Genomic DNA, 23,813 nt, shown 5'->3' with positions numbered 1-23,813 from the left:
AAACCCAACTTCTAACAAAAAGAAACTTAATTCTGTTTGTTTCATTTAAGACACTGGCACTCCCTTCTCTACTGACTGCTTCAACGAGGGAGTCAATAGAATTTTAGACAGTGGTTTAGGTAATTTTTTGCTGAATCGTTTTCATGAATGCAAATCATCCAAACTGGTATTGGAGGTTGCTGATTCCCTGTGAACACCCAAAGTTACCATAATTCTGTTTGCTTGGTTATTGTATAAGTTTTGACTCAAATCTTGTTGATCCAAAACTCACAGTAAAACTCGTTATGAAAGTTTCAGATGCATATTCACAGAGAAAGTAGATTAGGCTTAATTATGGCATTAACATGACCATTGACCTTCCAGTCTTCCATCTATTACAGACTTCAATTGCAATGAAACATATCTAGCAAAGGAACAAACTACAGCAACAAAATACCATGTATCAATGTGTCGCAAGTTACACTTGTTTTCCATGCACATATAAAACCTAAAAAAGCTATTGTCTCTCTATATGAAAGATATACATTACTAAAGATGAGAAAAACATACAGACTATATAATGTATATATATATAAGCACCAGCACACATCCAACTTTGCATATGTTTAACCATATACCTAAGTACCTCCAAAGCAATCATACTCAATCCTGCTCGATCCACTGCAGAGCAGCACATGACAAAGAAGCTAAATACTCAACCACTGATTGACAACTGCAGAAGGAACATCCAGCAGACTATGCATTAAAGCCATCCAGATTACAGTGACGAACAAAATTCCTTCTAGCAGGCAGACGAAGCCCCGAATTGCTTCCAAAAGGTGCAGGAAATAGATCATAATCTCCCCCTATAATTCCAGGAAAGCCAAATGGCCTAGGCTCTCTTCGCCCAGGAACAAAATATGGTAAGCGCGGCTGAGTAAAAGGCAGAAAATATGATCTGACCTTCCTCTTCTTATTCCTCTCCCTACATACAACAAACTTCTCTTTCCAATTATTGTTTGTAGTGTCCCCGGAATCTACAAGTGAGAACTCCTCGACATACTTTTGCTTCCACAGATCATTGTTCGACGACAGATACCTCAGTTCCGAAGAGGCACAACCAACCTTAGCAAGATCAGTACCAGAAACAAACTCTAGTATTTTCAGTTTAAGATCGGTGGGAAGGACCGAGAAACACGGAGGACTCCCTAGTCCATTCTTTTCACAAAGATTTATCAAAAGAGGCAATGCAAGCTCATCCTTAACAATCTTCCACAACTCAAACACTTTCTTCTCATGAAAAGATTTCAAAGATTCATCCGTTTCCTTCTCCTCACCAGCTAAACCACAATTCAAGCAAACAAATTCAACCGAAGGAGCAAAACGAGACTTATCCAAACACGCCCTAAACATATCCAAAGAATTCCTACTCAAAAACCCATGAACATTCACAAACTTCCCCAGAGTACTAAACTTCAAATCAACAATCTCAAACTTCTCATGACCACCACCATCCAGAAGATCAGGAACAGTATACCTCAGTCTAAACTTCCCCTCTTCCGGAAAACGAAACCCTTCCATTTTCTTCCCAGTTAAAGAATCAAAACAAACAAACCCAGACTCTAAAAACACAGCATGAACAGCAATCATCAAAAGCTTATTATAATCACCCACATCACCATTCCCATTCCCATTCCCCCCAACCTCTTCTTTATAAACTTTCTGAAGAAAACAAGGAACAGAAGAAAATTTCTTCACCACAACATCTAAATCTTCTTCCATTCCCTCATCTTCTTCACTATTTTCAACTTGGGTATGTTTTAAATCATCAAAAGATTCATTCTTTTTATCAGAATTAGTACAAACAGTATCAATATCCATCAAAGTTTGAGTGCTTACTTGATTTGAAGATTGTAAAGAGAAGCCATTTGTGTTTAGTGTATAGTAAATAAGATCCCCGGATGCAATTCCAAGTGAAGTGAGTGAATCGTTTGGTGATGCTATTATTTCTTCTTGGCGGTTTAATGAAAGATGTAAACTTTGTGATGATGAAAGTGAGATTTTTTCTGCTATGGTCTCTTTCAGATTTTCAAGAGATGGGTTTGTTTGTATTGAGATTTTGAGTGTTTGTCTAGTTTCTAAACATCGAATGCGCAACTTCATTTTTAGATTTAGCAGCAAGCTTCTGGAAATAGCTGAGGATAAGAAGAAGAAATGTTTGGAATGTACCGACACAATTGTAAAATGTCAGAGAATATATGCCGACATTCAACATATAATACAAGAGCGTATTTGCTATTTACAGATCTCCTCTGAAAAATGGTGGATTGAGGAATGAACTGGAGAATGTGCCACCACTATTGGGGAAAAGAGTGAGAAAACAGATGAGTGCAAGGACCAAACCCCATGCATATCTGTCTTCCCCTAAGGGGGTGATCTCATCTTTAGCTGGTATTTCTTCTCCACCACGGAAAAAGGTTGCGAATAAGCCCCATGCTAAGCAGAGAACGCTGCCACTTAAGCCACCGATCCCTAGTAGAAAAGAAGTACCAAATGATAACAAGGCGGCAATGTTCCTTCCAAATAATGCTTGAGCTATGCGACCTCCTTCAAGTCTTCCACATGGCAATAGGTTTAAAGAAGTCACCACCATTCCTGCACAGTCATGTATATATGTAACTCATTAATCCATCAGGAATGCACAGCTCAAGTTTTAAGAAACGTACCTAGAAGTCCAGCAAATGCGAGAGGGTCAACAGGCACCCCAACCCCCTCTACAGCATAAGGTAATACATTTCCCAGATCATCCGTGTATGGTCCAATCACAAATTGAATGAAAGAGAGCAGCGGGTTGTTATAAAAGAACTGAGGCCTTATGTACCTGCATGAAAGAATTAGTTATGTTGCTGAAGCTTTAAGAGATGTTTGCATTGTTAAAATGTCGCCGGGTCATCTTCTAAAGAAAACTTTTCCTGCTGGCAGGACGGCTAACAAATCTTTCCTGAAAAATATATTGCTAATACCGCCAATATTCACAGATTTCAAGATTTGTCCGACTCACGAGCTAATTATCCCTAATCAGGTTTTACAACCATTTATTTCGGAGACATGAAGTCATGTAGCGATTGGACTCAAGTTTGGAACACAAGTAGGGACTCCTCAGAAGACTTACAGAGCATTGTCACCTCCATTAAAGCTTCCATCCGCTACAAAAGCTGCTAGGGCAAGCACTAGTGACGTCAAGTATGCACTAGCTGTGCGTGCCACAGGAATATCAAAAAGAGCCTTCTTGTTGGGTAATAGTGACTCGTAGTTGTTCATAACTCCTAGGCATCCTGTCCAATTGGATGGAACAAGAAAAGATGGACTGAGTTTAACACCATAACGAGCAGCTGTTACCCTCGTGGTAATCTGCAAGATAAAACCATATCACTAGCATAATACAAATAATGGAGTAATTGAACTCGTTGAAATTAACTTAGTTTCAATACAAGATGTTCTCCAAATCTTGTTAGATATATAGGACCCGCTTGTGTGTTAGTAAAATTTCTCTCATTGAACAAGGATCAAAATGCTCTGCGAACTTATTATACATGTATCAACCCATCTTGACATATCTAAGTAAAAGTCTCCTGGCCGACTTCTGAAGACAATGCCAACAGCAGTAACATGCCCTGCTATCTACATATCAGAATTATATACGCAGTAGAGAATCACCTGTTGTTTTCCTAAAAGCATCTAGATTCTAGAACCACCCAAACACTTTCAGTTGAACAGTGTCTCATATTTGAAACTTTTGGAGAACTGGACAACAATCTTGTTTGATACTACTACACATTGTCTTGTACAAAATTATTAGAGCCAATTGAAAAAATGGCATAATCACTTAGATTTACATGCCTACTTTGTTAGATATGCAGTAGAGACATACCTCAGAAACACCCAAAATGGAAAGAAAACCACCGAAGAGAGGGACAACATCAGCTAGGTAGTCATCAAACGTTGCATCTGGCTTTAGAAAGAAGCCACTCATCAAGGCTATCGTTCCAAAAGTTGCAACAGATAAGAGTATTGCACTGACATAACCCCATGGAGTGCTCAGCTTGGTATACTCAAATTGGAGGTCCATTTCTGATTTAGGTTGCACCATACATACCTGGAAGATATCAAGTTTCTTGCTCATATGGATAGAGTTACCACGTGAAACAAACAAAGGAACTGAGCACTTAAACTTCTGAATATTAGATTTTCATTCTTTAGATGCATCCACATTTCCTGGCATCTTAGCCAAGCCCAGATACAGCAGTAGTATACATGTTGATCAATTAACTTATATGAAAACAGGTTATAAGTTGCTGAACCAAAATAGTTGAGCAGTGGCAAATATGTATTAAAATCACAGTGCACATACAAATAGAGTAAGGCCGGTTAAATTGTTATTGCTACTTCCCTTCAGAGTCTATATCATACCATACCATACAATATACAACGCTCATTTCAGTTTGTATGTTTTCAAAAAAAAATTGTATAGTAAGTTGTCAATTGAAGCTGCGTTTAATGCTTATCTAGATTTCTTCTTTAACTTTAACGAAGCATTCAACCAAGATATAAAGATTGTCTCTCTAAGCATCTTTTAGAAAAAAGTACTTAAGTTTTAAAAATTGCAATATACAGGGTGAATGTCACTAAAACAGTAATACTGCACCAAATGAAGAGCAAACACGCAGTAGGAAACCTTTTGCAAGGCTTACCTTGAAATCATGCAACCCATAATATTGTAAAACACTCCATATCTTGCCCCTTTTATTCCTTTTAATATAGCCTAGAACGGTGGTGACTCTGAATACCAGATCAATTAGACCTACAGTATCCATTCAAGTAGTGACTAAGGGGGTACTAAATGCTAGCAGAATTGCATAACCTTCACTCCGTTACACTCATCAAAAAATAATTTTCTCAATTCTACTAGCTACTCTAAGAACTAGTATATGGCATTTCCACTTATGATTACCTGTTAATAAGTTTAGTCCGTTAGTCCTTCGGGAAAACTACCATAAAACTTTTTTTTAACTACGAAGTACTAAAATACTATGACTGAATTATATGATGTGATTTGATTACCTGTTTTGTTATGCCATTTGTGTTTTCCTCCATGAACCACAGTACAACTTCCCTGCCTGCAGCTTCTGCAAGCTTCTTTTCCAAAATTGGCATGACTTGTTCAATGGGTTTCCTCAAATTCCCAATAAAAATTCCTCCATCTCCAAACCTCCTTACATCAGTAGCGAAAAATGTATCAAATCCAAAACAACCCTTTAACTGCAACATAAACATTAACAAATTAAGACCAACAGTAATATAATTCACACAACTGGTGGCAAAATTAGTGCAAATTAACACTTGAATGAATGCAAACTAACCTTGTTAAGATCAAGAGCCTTGAAAGCCTCCTCTGCTTCCTCCAACATCTCTTTCTCTCTTGACAAATTATCGCGAATTACTCGATTTAAAAACCCCACAATTGGATTACTAGTACTTGCTTCTCTATCAAGCTCCTTGAGTTTTCTATCAGCTCTTTTCTTCTCAAGCTTAATTGCAGCTTCAATAGATGGATTTCCCATAAAAGATTTAAACTCTTCATCTGTCTTCCAATCCATTTCTTGCTGTTTACTTACACTCTCTTCTTCTTCTTCTTCATTCTTTTGACTCTGATCACTACTACTTGGCTTCTCTGAAAGCATTGTAACAGAAGTAGATGAAGTAGGATTAGTCTCTGCTTGTTCATCTTTAGCAGAGAACTTGAGCTGTTTCAGTGACTTGGGTTTTGAGGAAATGGAAAAAGAGAGAAAGTGGTTCTTTAGGAATGACTGTTTTGAGAGCGAAGAAGAAGAAGATGTTAAGGTTGGCTTTTTGTTTAGAGACCATAAAGAAGAAGAAGTGAAAGAAAGTGATGCCATGGAACAAGAAGAAGTTGAAGTGAAGAAGAAGAGTGGGAATGAAGGGACAACATGGTGGAGAGTTTAAATTTGAATGGTGAGAAAGATTTGTCTAGAAAGTTGGAGAACGTTACAGGTGGTAGGAGAATATATATATAGAAATAATAGGTGACAAACCAGAAATAAGGTTTCTCCTAAAAAAATTTCTCTAAAATTATGTGGTCCATATTCCTAGACTATCCTGGAATGTATGATATTTCAACAAACTGTAAACCCAGAAATATTCACCGAAATCCATTATTTCAATTACCGTTCCGAGTAAAGCTTTGGACTAATTATCTTTGCTAAAAGCGATGGGGGTGGAGTGGGAGAGGAAGATGGAGGAGTGGAGATGGAGAAGGAGGAGTGGAGATTTAGAGTGTCCGGAGAGGAGAGGAAAAGGGAGAGTGAGAGAGACGAAGAGAAAAAACAGAAGGGAAGAGATGAGGACAGACAGACAGAAACCAACCAAGTTGGTTTTTGTCCGCATAACCCCCCCTTCTCCCAAAATGTTCGCAAATTTCAAACTTTTCCATGAAGCAGTGAAAGATTTTTGGCTTTTAGAGCATTTCCAATAATGCAAAAATGAATATCAAGGTGACAAAACTGTAGAACCAGAGAATTCAATTCAATTCAATTCAGTGTATATTTACTTGATTGAATTCTAAAGAGATTACAATTGTTTATATAAAGTTTACAAAATAGGAAACAACAAAATTCGGTGGCTTGAAAAACACGCGCTCTGTTTAAGCTAGAGAAGGGTGGGTCGGGTCGCTTCAATTCACTTTGGACATCCTTTAACGTCGAGCGGTGTCGCTCTATATACACACTATATCTCAAGCAATGTCGCAAATACATACACGCGAAAAACGAATACAACTTTCTACACTCCCCCTCAAGTTGGTGCATAGATGTCAATCATGCCCAACTTGTCAACTGAGCTGTCAAACGCCTTGTGGGATACACATTTGGTAAGAACATCAGCTAATTGCTCCTCAGAGATTACAAACGGAAAACGAATACCCTTCCTGTCAAGATTTTCTTTAATAAAATGACGATCAACCTCTACATGTTTTGTCATATCATGCTGAACTGGATTATGTGTAATTTGAATGGCGGCTTTATTATCACAATATAAATCTATAGGCTTTTGAAGTTCGAAGCCCAATTCCATCAAGACAGTACGAATCCATAACAATTCACATGCTCCCTGTGTCATACCTCAAAATTCAGCTTTAGCACTCGATCTGGCAACAATTTTTTGCTTCTTACTACGCCAAGTGACAAGATTTCTACCGACAAAAGTGAAATATCCTGATGTAGACCGTCTATAAGTTTTATCACCAGCCCAATCTGCATCTGTGTATCCAACAATATCCAATGCATCATACTTTCCAAATAATAAACCTTTGCGAGATGCTTTTTTCAAATACTTTAGTATACGAAAGACTGCATCCATATGTTCTTCACTAGGACAATGCATAAATGGACTAACCACACTCACAACATAAGCAATATCAGGTCTAGTATGAGATAGATAGATTAACCTTCCTACAAGACGCTGATACCTGCTTTTATCAGTAGGAACTTGGTCAGAATGAATGACGAGTCCGTGATTCATCTCAATGGGTGTCTCCATCGGTTTGCAATCCAACATCCCGATTTCAAAGAACCAAATCAAGGACATATACTTCCTCCGGGAGAGTGAAATCCTCTTTTTAGACCTTGCAACTTCAATACCCGAAAAATACTTGGTTGTCCTAGATCCTTCATTTCAAATTCCTTCGACAAATACTTACGCAATTCATTTATTTCCTTCCGGATCATCTCCTCAGAATTCGATCATATCACCAACATACACAATTAGAGTTTTGTAATCTTACCATCCTTGTGTTTGATAAACAAGGTATGGTCAAATTGCTCTGTTTTGTACTCAAAAACTTTCATTGATTGTATAAGTCTTCCAAACCAAGCTCTTTGAGATTTGCTTTGCACCATACAAAACCTTCTTCGGTTTACACACCTTCCCAACATCTTTGGGATGGTTCTTCACACCGAGGCATATCCATATATACTTCCTCCTCCAAGTTCCCATTCGGAATGCATTCTTCACATCAAGTCGGTGCAAGGGCCAATCTCTATTTGTTTGCAAGTGAAATTAAAATCCGGTTGTATTGATTTTATTTCACAGTGCGAAGAAAGTCTCCTCGTAATCAATTCCATAACGTGTGTATCCCTTTGGTAACCAATCTCGCCTTGTATCTATCAATAGTTCCATCTGCATTAAGCTTCACAGTAAACACCCAACGACATCCAACAGTCTTCATTCCAACAGGCATATCAACTACCTCCCATATTACATTCTTTTGAAGGGCTTCCAATTCTTCATTCATTGCTTTTTTTCCATTTTGAATCTTTCAAAGGATCCTGCACGTTACTAGGAATAGATACAGTAGACAATTGATTTATGACAAGTGCATGGATTTCAGAAAGGCTATGGTTAGACATAGAGTTAGCTATAGGGTATTTAGCATTGGCTTTGATGTCTGGTTCATATTGTTTCTTAGGAACTCCCTTACTAGCTCTTTGTAATTGTCTAGGTTCAAGACTTTCTACCCCAACAGACTCATTAAAGATTATAGGAGGTACCTGAGGTGGAGCATTCTGATCGAGATCTTCAGTTATTGATGTAGAAGGGGAAATATCGTGTACTACAGTTTCAGATATATCCAGATCATGTGCTTCTGTCTCTACTATTACAGGATAAATTTCTACTTCAAGAACTTCAAATCGTTCCTCCAAGTGTTCCAATTCTTCAAAGACATTAGGATTCCCTTCACCGCCACTCTCCCCGGAGGAAGACTGGAAACTCTCCTCGAAAATAATACAGGGTACGATTCATGGAATGAGACATCAAGAGATATATACATCTTGGCATTAATCGGATCATAACACTTATACTCCTTCTGAAACTCAACATAACCCACAAAAATACACTTCTTCGCACGAGGATCAAGTTTACTTCGTTCTGGTTGTGGGATATGAACATAAGTTGTACATCCAAACACCCGAGGCTCCAAGTTAGGCATAAATGGGATGGACAAAAGTGTGTGGAGTTTCTGATAAGGATTCTGGAACTCAATTACCCGTGAGGGAGTACAGTTGATAACATAGATTGTTGATTTCACTGCTTCACCCCAATAGGATCAAGGTACATTCATGCCAAACAAGGAAGCACGAACAACCTCCAACAACTGCCTGTTCTTTCGTTCGGCTAAACCATTTTGTTGGGGGGTACTAGAATTGGAGGTTTGATGACGAATTCCAATTCTCTTGCAAAATTCATACATGAGGCCATTCACAAATTCTCCACCATTATCAGACTGAAAGACCTTAATAGATTGTTGATACTGCGTCGCCACCATTTTATAAAAATCGGTAAACATCCTATATACATCACTTTTGTTTTTCAGTAACGACACCCACGTCATGCGAGTGCAATCATCAATAAAAGTCATATAATATCTAGCTCCAGAAAATGAAGAAACTTTGGCAGGACCCCAAACATCAGAATGAATTTTCATAAAAGGAACAGGACATCTATTAATACTTGGTGAATATGAAATACGGTGGCTCTTGGCCAGTTCACAAATGTCACAATGAAACTCATATTTACTAATAACTGAAAATAACTGAGGTTGCAACCTCTTCAAATAACTAAAAGATAGATGACCTAACCTACGATGTCATAACCACACAACTTCTTTTGCATTCTCGACCTTATTAACCTGATTAGCTTGCCCTAGAAAATTCTTTTGTTTCTCGTCAGTTTTTGTCAAGTCCAGGCAGTACAGTTTCCCCTTTCAAACACCATAACCAAGAATCTGTCGAGTCAGAATGTCCTGAAAAACACAGAAAGATGGATAGAATGTCACAGTATATGTAAGTGCGAGGATAATTTGACAAACAAATAATAGGTTATAAGCAAGGGATGGAACAACTAAGACAGATTCAAGAGTGAGGGTGTTAGATAACTCAATAGACCCTTCTCCGCTAACCGAAGTTAGAGTACCATCTGCAGTAGAAACAGCAGTCTGAGGTGAAGGTCTAAGACTTTTCACAAGGTTAGGGTCACATAAGGTTAGGGTCATTTGTCATATGGTCAGATGCACCTGAATCAATTATCCATGTATTATTCGAAATAACCTTACCATTCATACCTGATTGTGCGACAATAGCCGAAACATTCTCTCCATTCACAACATTAGCAATGACGCCCTTGTTTAAATTCTTTCGTGGCCTATTCGAGAAGTCCCACCAATCAGGATGAGCAATCACTTCATAACATCTCTCCTTGCTATAACCCAAGTCTCTGCAAACACCACATTTTTTATCTGCCCAAGGATTTGATTTACCTTTAGGATGGCGTGGATGACCAGAAAAAACTGGAGGAGTTGTCTTGCTATGAACAACCAAGACAGATAATTCAGTTGATACAGAGCGCCCCATAGCCTGTTTCTCAGATTGTACCTTACGAATGTAAGCATAGTTTTGTTCCAAGGAAATTTAGGTTCTTTCCGAAGGATCTCTCCACGCACCTGATCATACTCCTGATCTAGGCCACGTAAAAATATATGAACACGCATTCTAGACATCGTGGATGTTTCATGGAGTACAGCTTCAACACTGTTATTCTGGGAGGTCACCCTCTGATCAATTTCCTGGAACATAGCCACCAAGTCGTTGTAATAGGAAGGAATAAGTCTTCCATTCTGCTTTGCTTCAAAATATTTCGTATTCAATTCAAAATTTCGAGTTTCATCTAAGTTATCATAGAAGATCTTCTCCACAGCCTCCCAAATATCTTTTGCAGTAGGAAGACGAATATAATGGTTCATAAGAGAAATTTCCATTGAATCAATAAGCCAGCTTTTTACCTTTTCATTATCTGTTGCCCAAACTTCATATTCTGACGAATTCATAAGCGGTTCAACCTTTCCGCCAGTCAAATAACCAAGCTTTTCCCTTTCTCCAATCCGCATCCGCATGAGAGGAGCCCATATGGTATAGTTGGACTCATCTAATGGAACAGTTTTTGGGAACGCTGAGTTGTCTTGTGGGGTGTAGTGCTGATGAATGATGCTTGAGAGAGATTTAAGATTCAAGAATTCAATAATGGGTTTAAGATTCAAAGATTCAATGCAGCGGATTTCAATGGTTTGCTCTGATACCATGTAGAACTAGAAGATTCAATTCAATTCAGTGTATATTTACTTGATTGAATTCTAAAGAGATTACAATTGTTTATATAGAGTTTATAAAATATGAAACAACAAAATTCGGTGGCTTGAGAAACACGGGGCAGGTCGCGCTCAATTCACTGGACATCCTGAACGTCGGAGCGCGGGTCGCGCTCTATCCACACTATATTTGGGCGCAGGTCGCGCCCTATACACAAAAAATAGAATATAGCTTTCTACAAAAACGAGAATGAAACCTTCAACTGAGATACTATTTTTTAACTGAGATACTATTTTTTTTCGCACCATGACACTGGTATACATTGTAAAAACCCTACTAACTATTGAAATGGAGTGGACGTGAATCCTTGGTGCTAGAACCAGTCCCATAGTCTGGAGGCTAGAAACCCATACCAGTCTGCCCACGCTAGCTAGCGTTCCCTGAACCTAACGTCCCCAAGGTGAGTCGAATTATAGACCACCTCTTTAGGTGGTATAAATGTCTAATCCCAGCAAACTGGGTTAGGGCAGTTAGCCGTTTACTAAGTATATTTCCAGGATTCCACTTAAATTTCAGAATGCCCAAGTGATTGGGTTTACTCACTGAATCCCACTATGTGCGCCTTCTCTCTTTGATCTCTCACTCTCTGGAAATCCATGTAGGAACACTGTTGAAGATTTGAAGGCCAGAAGCCCTGAATGTTGATATGATACTTGTGTATTTATCAACATCAGGTTGATCGGGCCATCGCTCCTGAAGCCCGACATTGAGTTTTGGGCCTGTTGATCAGATTTTTGTCTGTTTACTGGTAAAAGGCCTTTTGATCAGGTAGGTCTTCCTGACTATGCCTCAAAGTTCAAACTATTTTTCTTCGGTAATGGAAATTTTCTTAAGTTCAAAATCTTCAAAACGTTTCAGTAACAAGTCGGTAGATATAAGTACTAACTTGATGTTTAGATTTGAGGAATGCTAGCATGCAAACCAATCCTGGGCCAAAAGCCAGGCTCCATCACTCTAGACCTCTAGTGCAATAAAAACTATTGGTTGGGCTTCGAAAAAGTTTCAGGCTGGCATTTCTTGTTTCTGTTTGGAACTAAAAGCTTGATTTGCAATAAAGATGAGAAGTAGTGCTCTCAAACCATCTATAGGATTTTTCCCTTTTCCTTTTTTTCCCAAATAAAGGGGTCACACAAGGACATGAGATTGCTTTAAGCTTTAACTCCAGCATAAATGATTCACAAATTTGTGTGAGTCATTGAGCTTAAAGGATTTGAACCAAAAGGCCTTGAGAAAATTCCAAGACAAAGGGAAGTTATCATGGCAATAAATCTCAAATTACATCAACAAAAGTGCTAATTTGGGAATCTATCACTCCTTTTTGAATGATGGAATGGAATGTCTGTTGCCTTTGGAAAAAGCTCTTGTATATAAAAGAAGAATTGTAATGATGGTGTGGGGAAGAGTTCAGGACTAAATGGATTTTGAGATCTTGTAGTCAAACCAAGACCCATGTTTTGCATTATTGGGAAACATTGAGCTGGTTTTGTACTTAACAGGACAAAAGAAATAGGTTTAATAATACATGGGTCACCCCCATATTAGCAACACCATATCTGCACATACCATAAACTTTAATCATAGATTGGACTAAATGTTTACGTTTCCCCACCAATTTGCAAAATTTTCATCCAAAATGACCCCCAGGATCGGGATGAAACATTTCTAACTGTTTTTACAAAAAGAGAACTGGTCCTACCCAGACCTTCATTACTGCACCAATTTCAGCCAAATTCCAACTAACCTTACCTGCCACTCTTTTTCAACCATGAACATGCAAAACTTTACAAAGTTTACCAAACATAGATAAGTTAGCCATCAGTCCAAGCTGCAAACACTGGAAAATGAGTCATGGTGATTGGAGATTTCAGCTGTGGAGATGGGATCAGAGAGGTTGATGGGATAGAACTCATGAACTTCGAGGTTGAAGGGGGCTTTGCAAAGAGCATTGAAGAGCCATTCTTGTCAGGGGTGCCTTCTCTAGAGTTGCTCAAGCTGGTCACTACTGAAGACGTATTGGATAAATGAGGTGTCAATTTACCAGCGTCATCTATTCCTTCTTGTGTTGGGTGCACCCCATCGATCCATGAATAGGGTATACCTGAGGGGAATGGAGTATTCATGTAACTACCACTTCCCTGAGCTTGAGGGTCACTTCTAGCAATTGGCTGCTGTGGGGAGGACTGACTAAGGACCATTTTCCACTCCGAATGATTATCATCTTCAGGCGATCCAACTTCCCTAGGGCAGTCCTGAGCAGAGGGTTGATCAACAGCTTGAGCCACGTACTCTATCTCCTTATTTCGCTTGGCATGTTCCCCAGCTAAGAGGGTATTGCTTCCTATAATACGTTCAACGTCGTATCTTGTTATGTCAAAGTTAGTGACGGCATTTACACCACGAAACTTGATGGCAGCAATGTCATACGCTTCGGCCGCTTCCTCTTGAGTCCCTGCAAGTTAGTTTAAGTGAAAAGTGAGCTTATAAGAACAAAATAAATGATAACAAAAGTTATTTTTAAATTACAAACTCAGTGCCAACAAAATGCATTTTCGTTATATCCAATTATTCGTATTTGAAAACCAGCCTTAAAAAAGTTCAGTGTTACTTAAAAGTTAAAACACAGCCTTATAGAAGCGCCATATTAGCTAAAGAAAAGAAACATATTAGAATTACTGAAAAAACAGAACTTTTGATAAAGGATGCACACTTAACTTTTTGATATTAGGCTTCGGAATCAAATATCACATTAACATAAGAAAAAACAATGAATGACTAGTGTAGCCCAGAAATTCAAAATTCAAATCCTTACCGAATGTCCCAAGATATAAGTCCTTGTTCCCAGCAACCCTGCCAATTCGCGCTTGCCATCTTCCATGTTGATGATGTCTGTCAAAATCGAAATGCAAAATACCAACTTCAGGGAACAAAATCATTGGAGAAAGGAGATTCAAGTACCAAATAGAAATCATTGAAACCTTGTTACTCCTCGGTAAATCGAAGCTCCCCTCGAGAACCCGCTGCTTTTCCTACAAATATTAGACAGAGAACAGATGACTTTACTGGAACAAAGTGGGAATGAATGCAATCACTCTTCTGGATATATATATATATATATATATATATATATATATATATATATCAGAAGCAAGTTTACCTTCTCAAGTGAGCAACATATTCCTGCCTGTTCATGTTCTTCATCTCTTCAAGCTCTACTTGGTAATTATCCAACTGCAAATCAACAGATATACTGCATTTTAGTGATCATGACCGAAGTTACAAATAAGTTCCATCTGATTTTCATCATACCGGAAAGTTAATATGGGTTGAAGAACCCCAATACTTGAGCGCCGCAAGATCATACGCTCTAGCAGCTTTTTCTTCCAAATCATAACCACCTGAAATCAATACCAATGAAACTTCAATTTTTCATCATTATAAACTGCTTTCTTGATTTTCAACCATCATTAGAGTTGAGAAAAGATAAGTACCAAGGTAAACTTCACAGCATTTTTTGATTGGAAAAGCAGTTCCCAACAATCACATGTCAAAGCAACACACATAGTATAGTAAGTCCAAGAACACAAATGTACCAGAACATTGTAGATTAAAGACTAACATTCTAAGAATTAATAGATGTGTTCCTCTACCAACCTTGCCTGCCTTTCCTGGTCTGCCCTTCCTTTTTACAACTATTATCCCATAGATGGGCTTCATATCTACCAGTCCATCTATGCCTGAGAGAGTTCAAATCAACTAACCTTGTTAGATTATTCATATAACAAAACAGAGAAAACTAAGAACAAGCATAAGCAAAATGACACAGATGAAACTCATGGAACACTATGAATGATGAAAACTTATGCACTAACCTAGTAACACCTCTATACTGTGATGTTCTTTGCCCAAATGTGTCGATTGATTTCCTATGAACTGGCTGCTTCTGATTTAACTTCCCAGACCCTCTCTTGTTTGTTTCTGCGGCAACACATTCAGTGCCAGTAGGTGAGATCTGTTGTGGAGCTGTAATACAGCTTGACTGAGAACCAGGACTCATGGACAAGCTCAAAGGCTGAAAATCCCCGTATCCCATTGCACCAACAGATCCAGACCCTCCTCCATCATCACCTAAGCAACCACCAACCTTCTGCTCCATGGCATGGTTAGTAGAATAGTGTCTACCAACCCAGTTCTTCAAGATTGGTATTCCATCTTCTTCAGCGGGAGGGAAGTGTTGAATGCATTCTGCAACTTGGCCATCTTTAGCTTGGTCCTCAAATGGTGTCTGGTACATCTCATGGTCTGTTACTCCAGAGAAATATGGATGATATTGGACTTGAAAATTCCTATGGTCGTGTCTATAAGGTTGTTCCATAAAGTTCAAAGAGGGTTGTCTGTTGGATTCGGAATCTGAATTTTGATGGTAATACATGCTGTCCAAGCTTAATGCCTTGGCTTCTCTGTCATTGTTTCCATACTGATGGTTTCCCATGGGTCCACCACCTAAGAAGTTCTCCAGTTTTGGGGTTGAAGATGAAACCACCCCTTCAAACAAAAAAAATATATAGTAAGGTAATAGGGTTTGAAGTGCTTCAAAACCAAGTATAGAAAGAGAATAATGACCAAAGAAGCAAGGCAGAAGCAGACCTTCTGATTGTGGTCTATTAAGAGCATCCATGATGCAAAGAGATCCATCAGAATTTAATGGCATTGCAGACAAGTGAGAGTAGAACCCAGCACTTTCTCCTTCAACCCCATAACAAATGCCAGAGTTCATATGAGAAGATGAATGAAAGAAGCTTGCTGGAACTGCTGTAGTAACAGATGCAGAGGAAACTTGTGTTTGGTGTTGAGAATCTGAAGGAACTTCCATATTCATTTGAGGTGAAAGAGAGAAACCCAACCAGTTAGTACTATTGTTGCTATTGTTGTTATCATTACCCATGGACTTCATCTTCTTTCTTTTAGACTAAAGATTCTTATCAAGTATATCTCTTTGAGCAAGGCAACTCAATCATTGGCAAACTATTAAACTAATCATTCCAAAACTCCATTTTTGAAAAACTTAGCTATTTGTTTTTTAGCACCAGACCTTCATTTCATACAAGTGAGTGTTTCTCATTTACCTACTACAAACACAACTCTTGAATCTATGCTCTCAAACAGTCCCCATTTTCTCTTTTTCTAGTTAAAGATCTGTCTAAATAAAAGAGAACAAAACAAGTCCCTTTAACCTAAACAAAAGGAATGAGATCTAGCAAGTAAAATAGAATGCTGGGTAACTCTCTTGCATTCTCCATAGGGATCTGTGTGTTTGAAAAAGACCCAAGTTATATATTGCTTTCATGTTCCCTCTTCTTCCTTCTAACCTTGGCCTTTTTCTTTACACCCTTCTAAAACCCTACTAAAACCCCAAAGACCAAAACTTGACATTTAAAGTTGAAACCAACCTCATATCTAAAATGGGGGGTTCTCTGAAATTCTCATTAGCATGCAAACAAAAGCTCTTTAATTCAAAGTAAAGCTTCCTTTTCTTCTCATAATATCTAGTGGTTTGTGGTTGGGAAGGGGTCAGACATCCAAAACTGGTTCTGCTTTTTCTCTTTTTACAGTAGTATCTTCAGAGCTTTGGATAGATTTCAAGAACAGGACAACTGTCTATCCAGTCACCTCACACAACAACAGTACATCTCTGCAACTCAAGGATCTAGCCTAAATCTCCTGTCTTTCCTTCTTAAATGAATTACTGAATTTATCACCTTTGTCTTAGATTCTCTACTCCTGCTGCAACATTAAAGTTCAAAAACAGTCTCATTGATTAACTTCTGTCCGCATGATCAATAACTTTGGTCATCATGGAACTTGTTCATGTCACTTAGTTGAAAAGTCGTCCTAGGTGGTAGTATGACGCATTAAACAACATGGGGAAGAGGTACTATGGATGAACATGGGTAAGTTTCTTATCAAAACAGATAAAACAAACTGGCTTACTGGCCTGTTGAGTAGTCACTAGCAATAATATTTTTTTACAAGAGATGCTTCATTTATTACCAAATTCATTTTACACCTACGTTGAAAATTTCTCTTTTAGGTCCAGCATATGGATTTTTAGCATTGTCATTTGCAAAAGAAATGGTAATTTTGGGGATTGATTGCTTCACAAGTTACTATTGTAAATTTTAAGTGCAAAATATGAGCGCCTCAGCAAAGATTTGTGGGCAAAATGTTTGTTGAATGCTAAAGAAATAATCGAAATGTAACTTTTTGGGTATACTTTGCTACAAATTAACAGAATTCAATAAAAAATAGTAAATTCTCAAACTGATATTAATAATACGATGTACCCATTTGTCTTTTAGATAATTACTACCAACTTCAATATGTGTCTCATACTCTTATGCCGGTTCTGCCAACAACAGTGGTCCCAGTGGTAGTAGGGAGGCGCAAGTGCGCAACAAGAGATTGCAACATCAACACCCTCTGAGACACTGAGACTAGCTGAGAAAAGGAGAGGAAGCAGATGTTTGGGTTGGGACCTGTTGTAACTTATTATGAATAAACATAGGCATGAATGCATGATGGCATGTAGTCATACATGTACCATCAAGCATATTATGAGCTATACTCATATGCACTATTCAGTCAAAGTATTAAATATATATATATATATATATCGTGTGTTGGTAGACTTGGTACAAACTATGAGTTTGCTGTACTCACGGTCGTCATACACGCATACTTGAAAATCTTAAACTCGTTTAATTTTCGAAGCGTTGAAAACCGAAGTTTTGTTTGGGAAGTTAGAAACTTTAACACGCTGACATACTCACATAACAGAATACCAGATTACCAGTGTTTTGGAAACTTGTAATCGCTGGTGTATCAGAAATTCAGAATAACGGTGTGTCAAAAATCAAAATACGAGTCACATAGTGCTGAATCGCTGATAGATATTACTTTTAAAGTTACATCACCAATATTTCAATCTTCTGGTTTACACCAAGTACAACCATAAATCATATGATGAATGCAGTTTGTTGGGACATTTAGTATTTTAGGAGATAGAAAATGGTTAGAGTGCACTGTGTAATGTGGATTGAGAGATAGAGCTGAGACATGGACATTCTTTAGTGCGGGCTACATAACACGATCCACAAGAAAATTCCCGTGAAACCTTGTGATGTGTCATGTGTACTGCTTAAAATGCTCTCTTTTGCTTTTTAAGTGCTTAATTTTGGGTCTGGTCAACACCTGCTTCAGAATAAAAAAGAAGAAAACTGCTTCTGATTAACTTGAAATATTCGATTAATGATGAATAAAGGGCCCCGGAAATAAAGCTTTTGCTGATGTATGAACAATATATGTACCTTACCTTATCATTTAGGATTTCTCCACTCCAGGAACTATATAATAATGAAAAAATTGCAGGAGATACTAGTGATAAGCAATATTTTTTGAAGAGGATGTACTCATGTACTGGTGCCACCCCCAATAAGAGATGTACTGGTGGCACTGGGCGGACGCTTCATAGCACTGCTCATATTTCATGTGCTAGTTAGTTACGATTCCTAAAATTCTTCTCCAAGTACCAACTAAAGAAAAGGTGTAGTACTAAGAACTAATTAAGTGATGAAAACCACATTTTTACTTTTCACTCTCAGTTCGTTCTTAATGGGAATGGATTGTGCATTATTAATTTATTACTAACAGATACATTAAGAGGCTCAATCTTTCCTTTTCTTTTTCATTATGGTGTTGCATGCAATGTGCATGGAAGAGTTCATGGAGACAGATTTTCTAGTTGTGATTATTAGGTTTTGAAAGAAAGGGGAGTTGGGATGGAAAGTTGGATTAGAGAAAGAGAGTAAAGAAAGAGACTCTCTTTTGATTGTAGTAATGATGATTGAATCCACCCATCTGCTTTTACTGGGGAATATTGCCTGGCCAAAGCAAGGCTTTTGCTTGCTTCAAACATTCCTTCTTTCATTTTCATCAACCTTTTAAAGGGAAGCCAACATAATGTGGAAGAGTGGGGGGTGTTGCTTCTTTTCTCTCTTATTTTGTCTGCTTTAAATGATTCCCATACTTGCTAGTATTATTATGGTTAAACAGAACGTCCTTGGCTATATATATAGACCAATGTGCCTGTAGATTGAGGGCCACAGACGAGAAACAGACAGTGATCTAATGGGGCACCATGAGCAACAATTTTTCAAATTTCCAACGTTCCGATAGGTCAAAACTGAAAAGTTTAGTAAAATTTCAGGACTTTCAGATTTTTCGGTGATGGTGGTCTTTCCTAGCGGTGTTGGCGCAACTTCTGTCTTATGAATGGGTCCCTATAGAGGATAGAGTCTGTTTGGACAATGATTCACCTAAACACACTAATGAAGTTGTAAGGGGTGTTGATTGTGGTAGAAGAGAGACTAAACCAGGTGGCTGCCTACGTATCCAGAGTGTTTTCCAGAATCAAGTCTCCATGTGCGTAGTTCTTTGTTGAAATGAAATGAGGTATTTATATATTAGAAGTTGTTCTTCACGTCATAGTGCAGAGTGCGCACGCGCTCTATTCAAAACACAATTAGAGCGCGCTCGCGCCTCGTGCTTACCAATCTTCCAGTAGATATAGCGCGCCCGCCCTCAACTAGAGCGCGCCCGTGCCTCGAGTCAAATACACCACACCGTTTGTTTTGTTCCTATTTAGAAACTTGTAATCTCTATATAAACAATTGTAATCTCGTGAGAAATTAATCAAGTAAATATTCTCAAATATCTCTATCTAATTTATCATGGTATCAACTTAATTTCGATCCAAATCCTAACCCTAACCACTCTAAGCTTCCGCCTCCTCTCAATTCTCAATGGTCGACACCTCAACCACCAATAATGACTCTCCTCCAGGTTCTGATGATCCTTTCTTTGTCCACCACTCAGATAGTCATACGGCTATTCTCATCTCTCCTCTGTTATCTGGCGACAATTATCCAACTTGGCTACGATCTATTTCTAGAGCCCTTCAAGCAAATAATAAGTTTAGTTTTGTCGATGGCTCTGTCACCTCTCCCACTACTCCAAAAGAAAAATCCAAGTAGTCACGATGTGATGACCTTGTTGCTTCATGGATTCTCAATTATGTTACTTCAGATATCCGTAGAAGCATCCTCTATGCCGACTCTGCATCCGAAATCTGGAAAGATCTAGGTGACCATTTTTCACAAACTAATGAACCCAAGGTTTTTCAACTGAAGGATTCTGTCACTCTTATCAAACAAGACAATCGTGCGGAATCTGTTTACTTCACTTTACTTAAATCTTTATGGGATGAATTAAGTTCTTTGTCTACTATGCCTGTTTGTACTTGTGGTCATGCATCTATTTTTGCCAAAGAGGTTGAAGATGGTCGTTTTATGAAATTCATGCAAAGCCTAGATGCTCATTTTCAATCCATTTGCAGTCAAATTCTCTTAATGGATCATTTTCCTCGTATGTCCAAAATTTATTCTTTAGTCCGACAGGAAGAGGAGCAACAAGAGATTTATGCACTCTCTCTTCCTTCTACTCCAGACGCTGCTGCCCTGAGTACCCACTTCCAAAAGACCAACTGGGCTTCTTCTTCGAAATCAGGCCAGTCTAAACCTCCACAACAACACACTGGTTCGCAACAGCCTCGAGCGCGCATATTGGTACATGTTACAGGAAAACCAGAGTTGGACATCATATTGGTACATGTTACAAACTGCACGGTTATCCACTCATTCTTGCTCAAGCCAATTCGGTTGCTACAGACTCCAATTCTCCTATTTTCTCCACAGAACAATACAACCAACTTCTCAGTTTGCTTGATTCAAGTAGTAGTACCTTTTCACAAGCAAACCTGACAGGTATATCTCTCTCATGTTTTTCTAAATCCTTATGGATCATTAACGCTGGTGCTACCAATTATGTATGTTCCTCATTATATCTGTTTTCTCATTATCATACTTGTTTAACACATTCTACTCTTAAACTTTCGGATGGAATAGACCATTTAATTACTCATGTCGGTAGTGTTATTCTCTCTCCTCTATTGCGTCTTGATAATGTTATGTTTGTTCCCACATTTCATTTTAACTTGCTTTCCATTAGTAAACTAGTCAAATCTCACCCTATCTCTATCACGTTCACTAATAATTCTTGCCTTTTTCAAGACCAGTTATTGAAGAAGAAGATTGGATTGGGATGGCTTAATGGGGGACTCTACCATCTCCAACTAGCTTCCGTTTGCTCATCCCACAACTCCACCACCAATAATTTATGGCATTATCGCTTATGACATCTCTCTTTCACGTCTTTGCAGATTTTAGCTAAGCAGTTTCCTTTCATTTCTAGTTCCAATAATGCTACTTGCAGTGTATGTCCGCAAGCTAAGCAAACATGTTTATCTTTTTCTCATAGTTCAATAAAAACTATTAGACTTTTCCAAATGATTCATTGTGACATTTGGGGTCATTTTCATTTACCATCCTATTCCAATGCTCGTTTTTTCTTAACTATTGTCGATGATTTTAGTCGTGCTACATAAATTTATCTTATGACTGTCAAATCTGAAACTATCATGCATTTACAATCTTTTTTTGTCATGGTTCATACTCAATTTAATTCTACAATACATTCACTCATATCTGGCCATAACAACATTGATGACCATTTTCATGAAATCGAAGTCCTTCGATCCGACAATGGATCTGAATTTATATTCCATAACATGCAACAATTTTTTTCAAAACATGGGGTTATCCACCAACATAGTTGGATTGCTACTCCCCAACAAAACGTTGTTGTTGAAAGAAAACATCGTCACCTACTCAACGTTGCATGAGCATTACGTTTTCAAGCTCATCTCCCATTATCTTTCTGGGGTGAATGCATTCTCACCGCAGGCTATCTCATTAACAAAATTCATAGCACCTTGTTAAATAACAAATCACCTCATGAGCTTTTATTTACAACACCTCCTACTCTTGTCCATCTTCGTGTTTTTGGTTGTTTATGTTTTGCTCACAACACTTCCATTAAAAATAAGTTTGATCACCGCGGGAAACTTGACATCTTCATTGGTTATCCTTATGCTCAGAAAGGCTATCGCATTTATGATTTATCTTCCAAGAAAATTTATACTTCCCGTGACGTGATTTTCCATGAGAATGTCTTCCCCTATCAAAATTTATCTTCCCTACCATCCCATCTGCCAGTTTATCCCTTACCCATCCCCGACAATGAAACATTCGACTTTCAATATAATCATCTCATGTCACTCCAGTAGACGGAGCGCGTCCGCGCCCTCAGCCACCACAAATCAAGCGTGCTCGTGCCCTCCCAACTGACACTCTTCCAACTCAGACAGCTCCAACACCTGCAATTTTGGAACTCCCTCAGCAACCACAACCCAACCATCTTACCTCACCTCAATCTACTAAAGTCCGAAATCCCCCACCACTTCTCATCAAAGATTATTACTGTCCTACTCTCACCAAGGCACCTACAGTCCCTCGTTCGGCCAACCTCATCCACTCGGACTCGAAGGTAACACGGTCTTCCACTCCATATCTTATGACTTTTTATGTTTCTGACACTAACTTTTCTACTTGTTATAAAAAAATTTTGTCTAAAGTGTCTTATTCAGTTGTTCCTACATCTTTTTCTCAAGCTGTCAAAATTCCAGAATGGAGAGCTGCTATGGCTGCTGAAATTACAGCTTTGGAACAAAATAACACATGGACTCTTGTTCCGTCATCCTCTCATCATAAGTCTATTGGTTGTAAATGGGTTTTCAAGATTAAATATCATTCAGATGGTTATATTAAACGTTACAAAGCTTTTCTTGTTGCCAAGGATTACAATCAGATTGAAGGCCAAGACTATCATGACACTTTTGCACCCATTGCTAAATTAGTCATTGTTCGATTACTTCTCTTCATTGTTGCTATCAGACATTGGACTCTTCATCAGCTGGATGTCCACAATGCCTTTCTCCAAGGTGATTTGGATGAAACTGTTTATATGACCTTACATCCTGGATTCGCCAAACAGGGGGATCACAGGATATGTCACCTCAATAAGTCCTTATATAGACTCAAGCAGGCTTCTCGGCAATGGTTTGCCAAACTATCTACCACTCTTATCACTGCCGACTTCACTCAGTCTAAGTCTGATTATTTTCTAATCACAAATATTTGTGGTTCTGATTCTACATTTGTCCTTGTGTATATGGATGACATTCTGATCACAGACAACAATCCATCTCTCATTCAGAACTTGAAGCAATTTTTAGAAGCAAAGTTCTATATCAAGGATTTGGGACAACTAAAATATTTCTTGGGTATCGAGGTTGCTCGTTCCAGAGAAGGATTATTTCTTACACAGCGTAAATGTCTTTTGGACATTCTGTCTGATTATGGTACCACTGGTGGTTGTATTTCTGAGTTCCCTATGGAATAAAACATCAAACTCCATACCGATGATGGCACATTACTTCAGGATCCTACTGTCTATCATCGCTTGATTGGGCGTCTCTTATATCTC

At 38.4% G+C, this 23,813-nt stretch overlaps 3 protein-coding genes across 3 annotated transcripts; all 3 read right to left on the bottom strand.

The window, feature by feature from the left end:
• Window positions 1–420: 420 nt before the first annotated feature.
• On the bottom strand, window positions 421–2,147 carry LOC147491171 (F-box protein SKIP22-like). The gene has a single exon (XM_086565375.1). It carries the CDS (start codon window positions 2,140–2,142, stop codon window positions 736–738), a length of 1,407 nt encoding a protein of 468 aa, XP_086421501.1. The 5' UTR covers window positions 2,143–2,147; the 3' UTR covers window positions 421–735.
• A 34-nt stretch (window positions 2,148–2,181) lies between these two features.
• EGY3 (ethylene-dependent gravitropism-deficient and yellow-green-like 3) lies at window positions 2,182–6,024 on the bottom strand. Its single transcript, XM_086565374.1, has 6 exons — window positions 5,400–6,024; window positions 5,101–5,298; window positions 3,911–4,135; window positions 3,152–3,390; window positions 2,706–2,860; window positions 2,182–2,634 (listed from the first exon to the last, which is right to left on the bottom strand). Exons 1-6 carry the CDS (start codon window positions 5,934–5,936, stop codon window positions 2,279–2,281), a joined length of 1,710 nt encoding a protein of 569 aa, XP_086421500.1. The 5' UTR covers window positions 5,937–6,024; the 3' UTR covers window positions 2,182–2,278.
• Window positions 6,025–12,809: 6,785 nt separating this feature from the next.
• Window positions 12,810–16,350, bottom strand: LOC147491169 (AP2-like ethylene-responsive transcription factor ANT). The gene is made up of 9 exons (XM_086565900.1): window positions 15,900–16,350; window positions 15,125–15,797; window positions 14,907–14,989; window positions 14,744–14,752; window positions 14,562–14,650; window positions 14,410–14,483; window positions 14,231–14,281; window positions 14,065–14,141; window positions 12,810–13,704 (listed from the first exon to the last, which is right to left on the bottom strand). Exons 1-9 carry the CDS (start codon window positions 16,204–16,206, stop codon window positions 13,064–13,066), a joined length of 2,004 nt encoding a protein of 667 aa, XP_086422026.1. The 5' UTR covers window positions 16,207–16,350; the 3' UTR covers window positions 12,810–13,063.
• Window positions 16,351–23,813: the final 7,463 nt, after the last annotated feature.

The sequence above is a fragment of the Coptis chinensis genome, chromosome 6 (genome assembly GCF_015680905.1).
Source record: "Coptis chinensis isolate HL-2020 chromosome 6, ASM1568090v1, whole genome shotgun sequence".
Taxonomy (NCBI): domain Eukaryota; kingdom Viridiplantae; phylum Streptophyta; class Magnoliopsida; order Ranunculales; family Ranunculaceae; genus Coptis; species Coptis chinensis.
Note: the sequence above shows the minus strand (reverse complement) of the source record. Positions and strands in the feature narration are given on the sequence as shown.

Coding starts and splice junctions, on each gene's coding strand:
- LOC147491171 (XM_086565375.1), bottom strand. CDS start 2,142: ATGAAGTTGCGCATTCGATGTTTAGAAACTAGACAAACACTCAAAATC.
- EGY3 (XM_086565374.1), bottom strand. CDS start 5,936: ATGGCATCACTTTCTTTCACTTCTTCTTCTTTATGGTCTCTAAACAAA. Junction 4,136..5,100: donor CAAATGGCATAACAAAACAG/GTAATCAAATCA, acceptor GATATCTTCCAG/GTATGTATGGTGCAACCTAA. Junction 2,861..3,151: donor AATGGAGGTGACAATGCTCT/GTAAGTCTTCTG, acceptor TCTTTCATGCAG/GTACATAAGGCCTCAGTTCT.
- LOC147491169 (XM_086565900.1), bottom strand. CDS start 16,206: ATGAAGTCCATGGGTAATGATAACAACAATAGCAACAATAGTACTAAC. Junction 14,990..15,124: donor CAGTATAGAGGTGTTACTAG/GTTAGTGCATAA, acceptor GAACTCTCTCAG/GCATAGATGGACTGGTAGAT. Junction 14,484..14,561: donor CAACCCATATTAACTTTCCG/GTATGATGAAAA, acceptor GTTGATTTGCAG/TTGGATAATTACCAAGTAGA.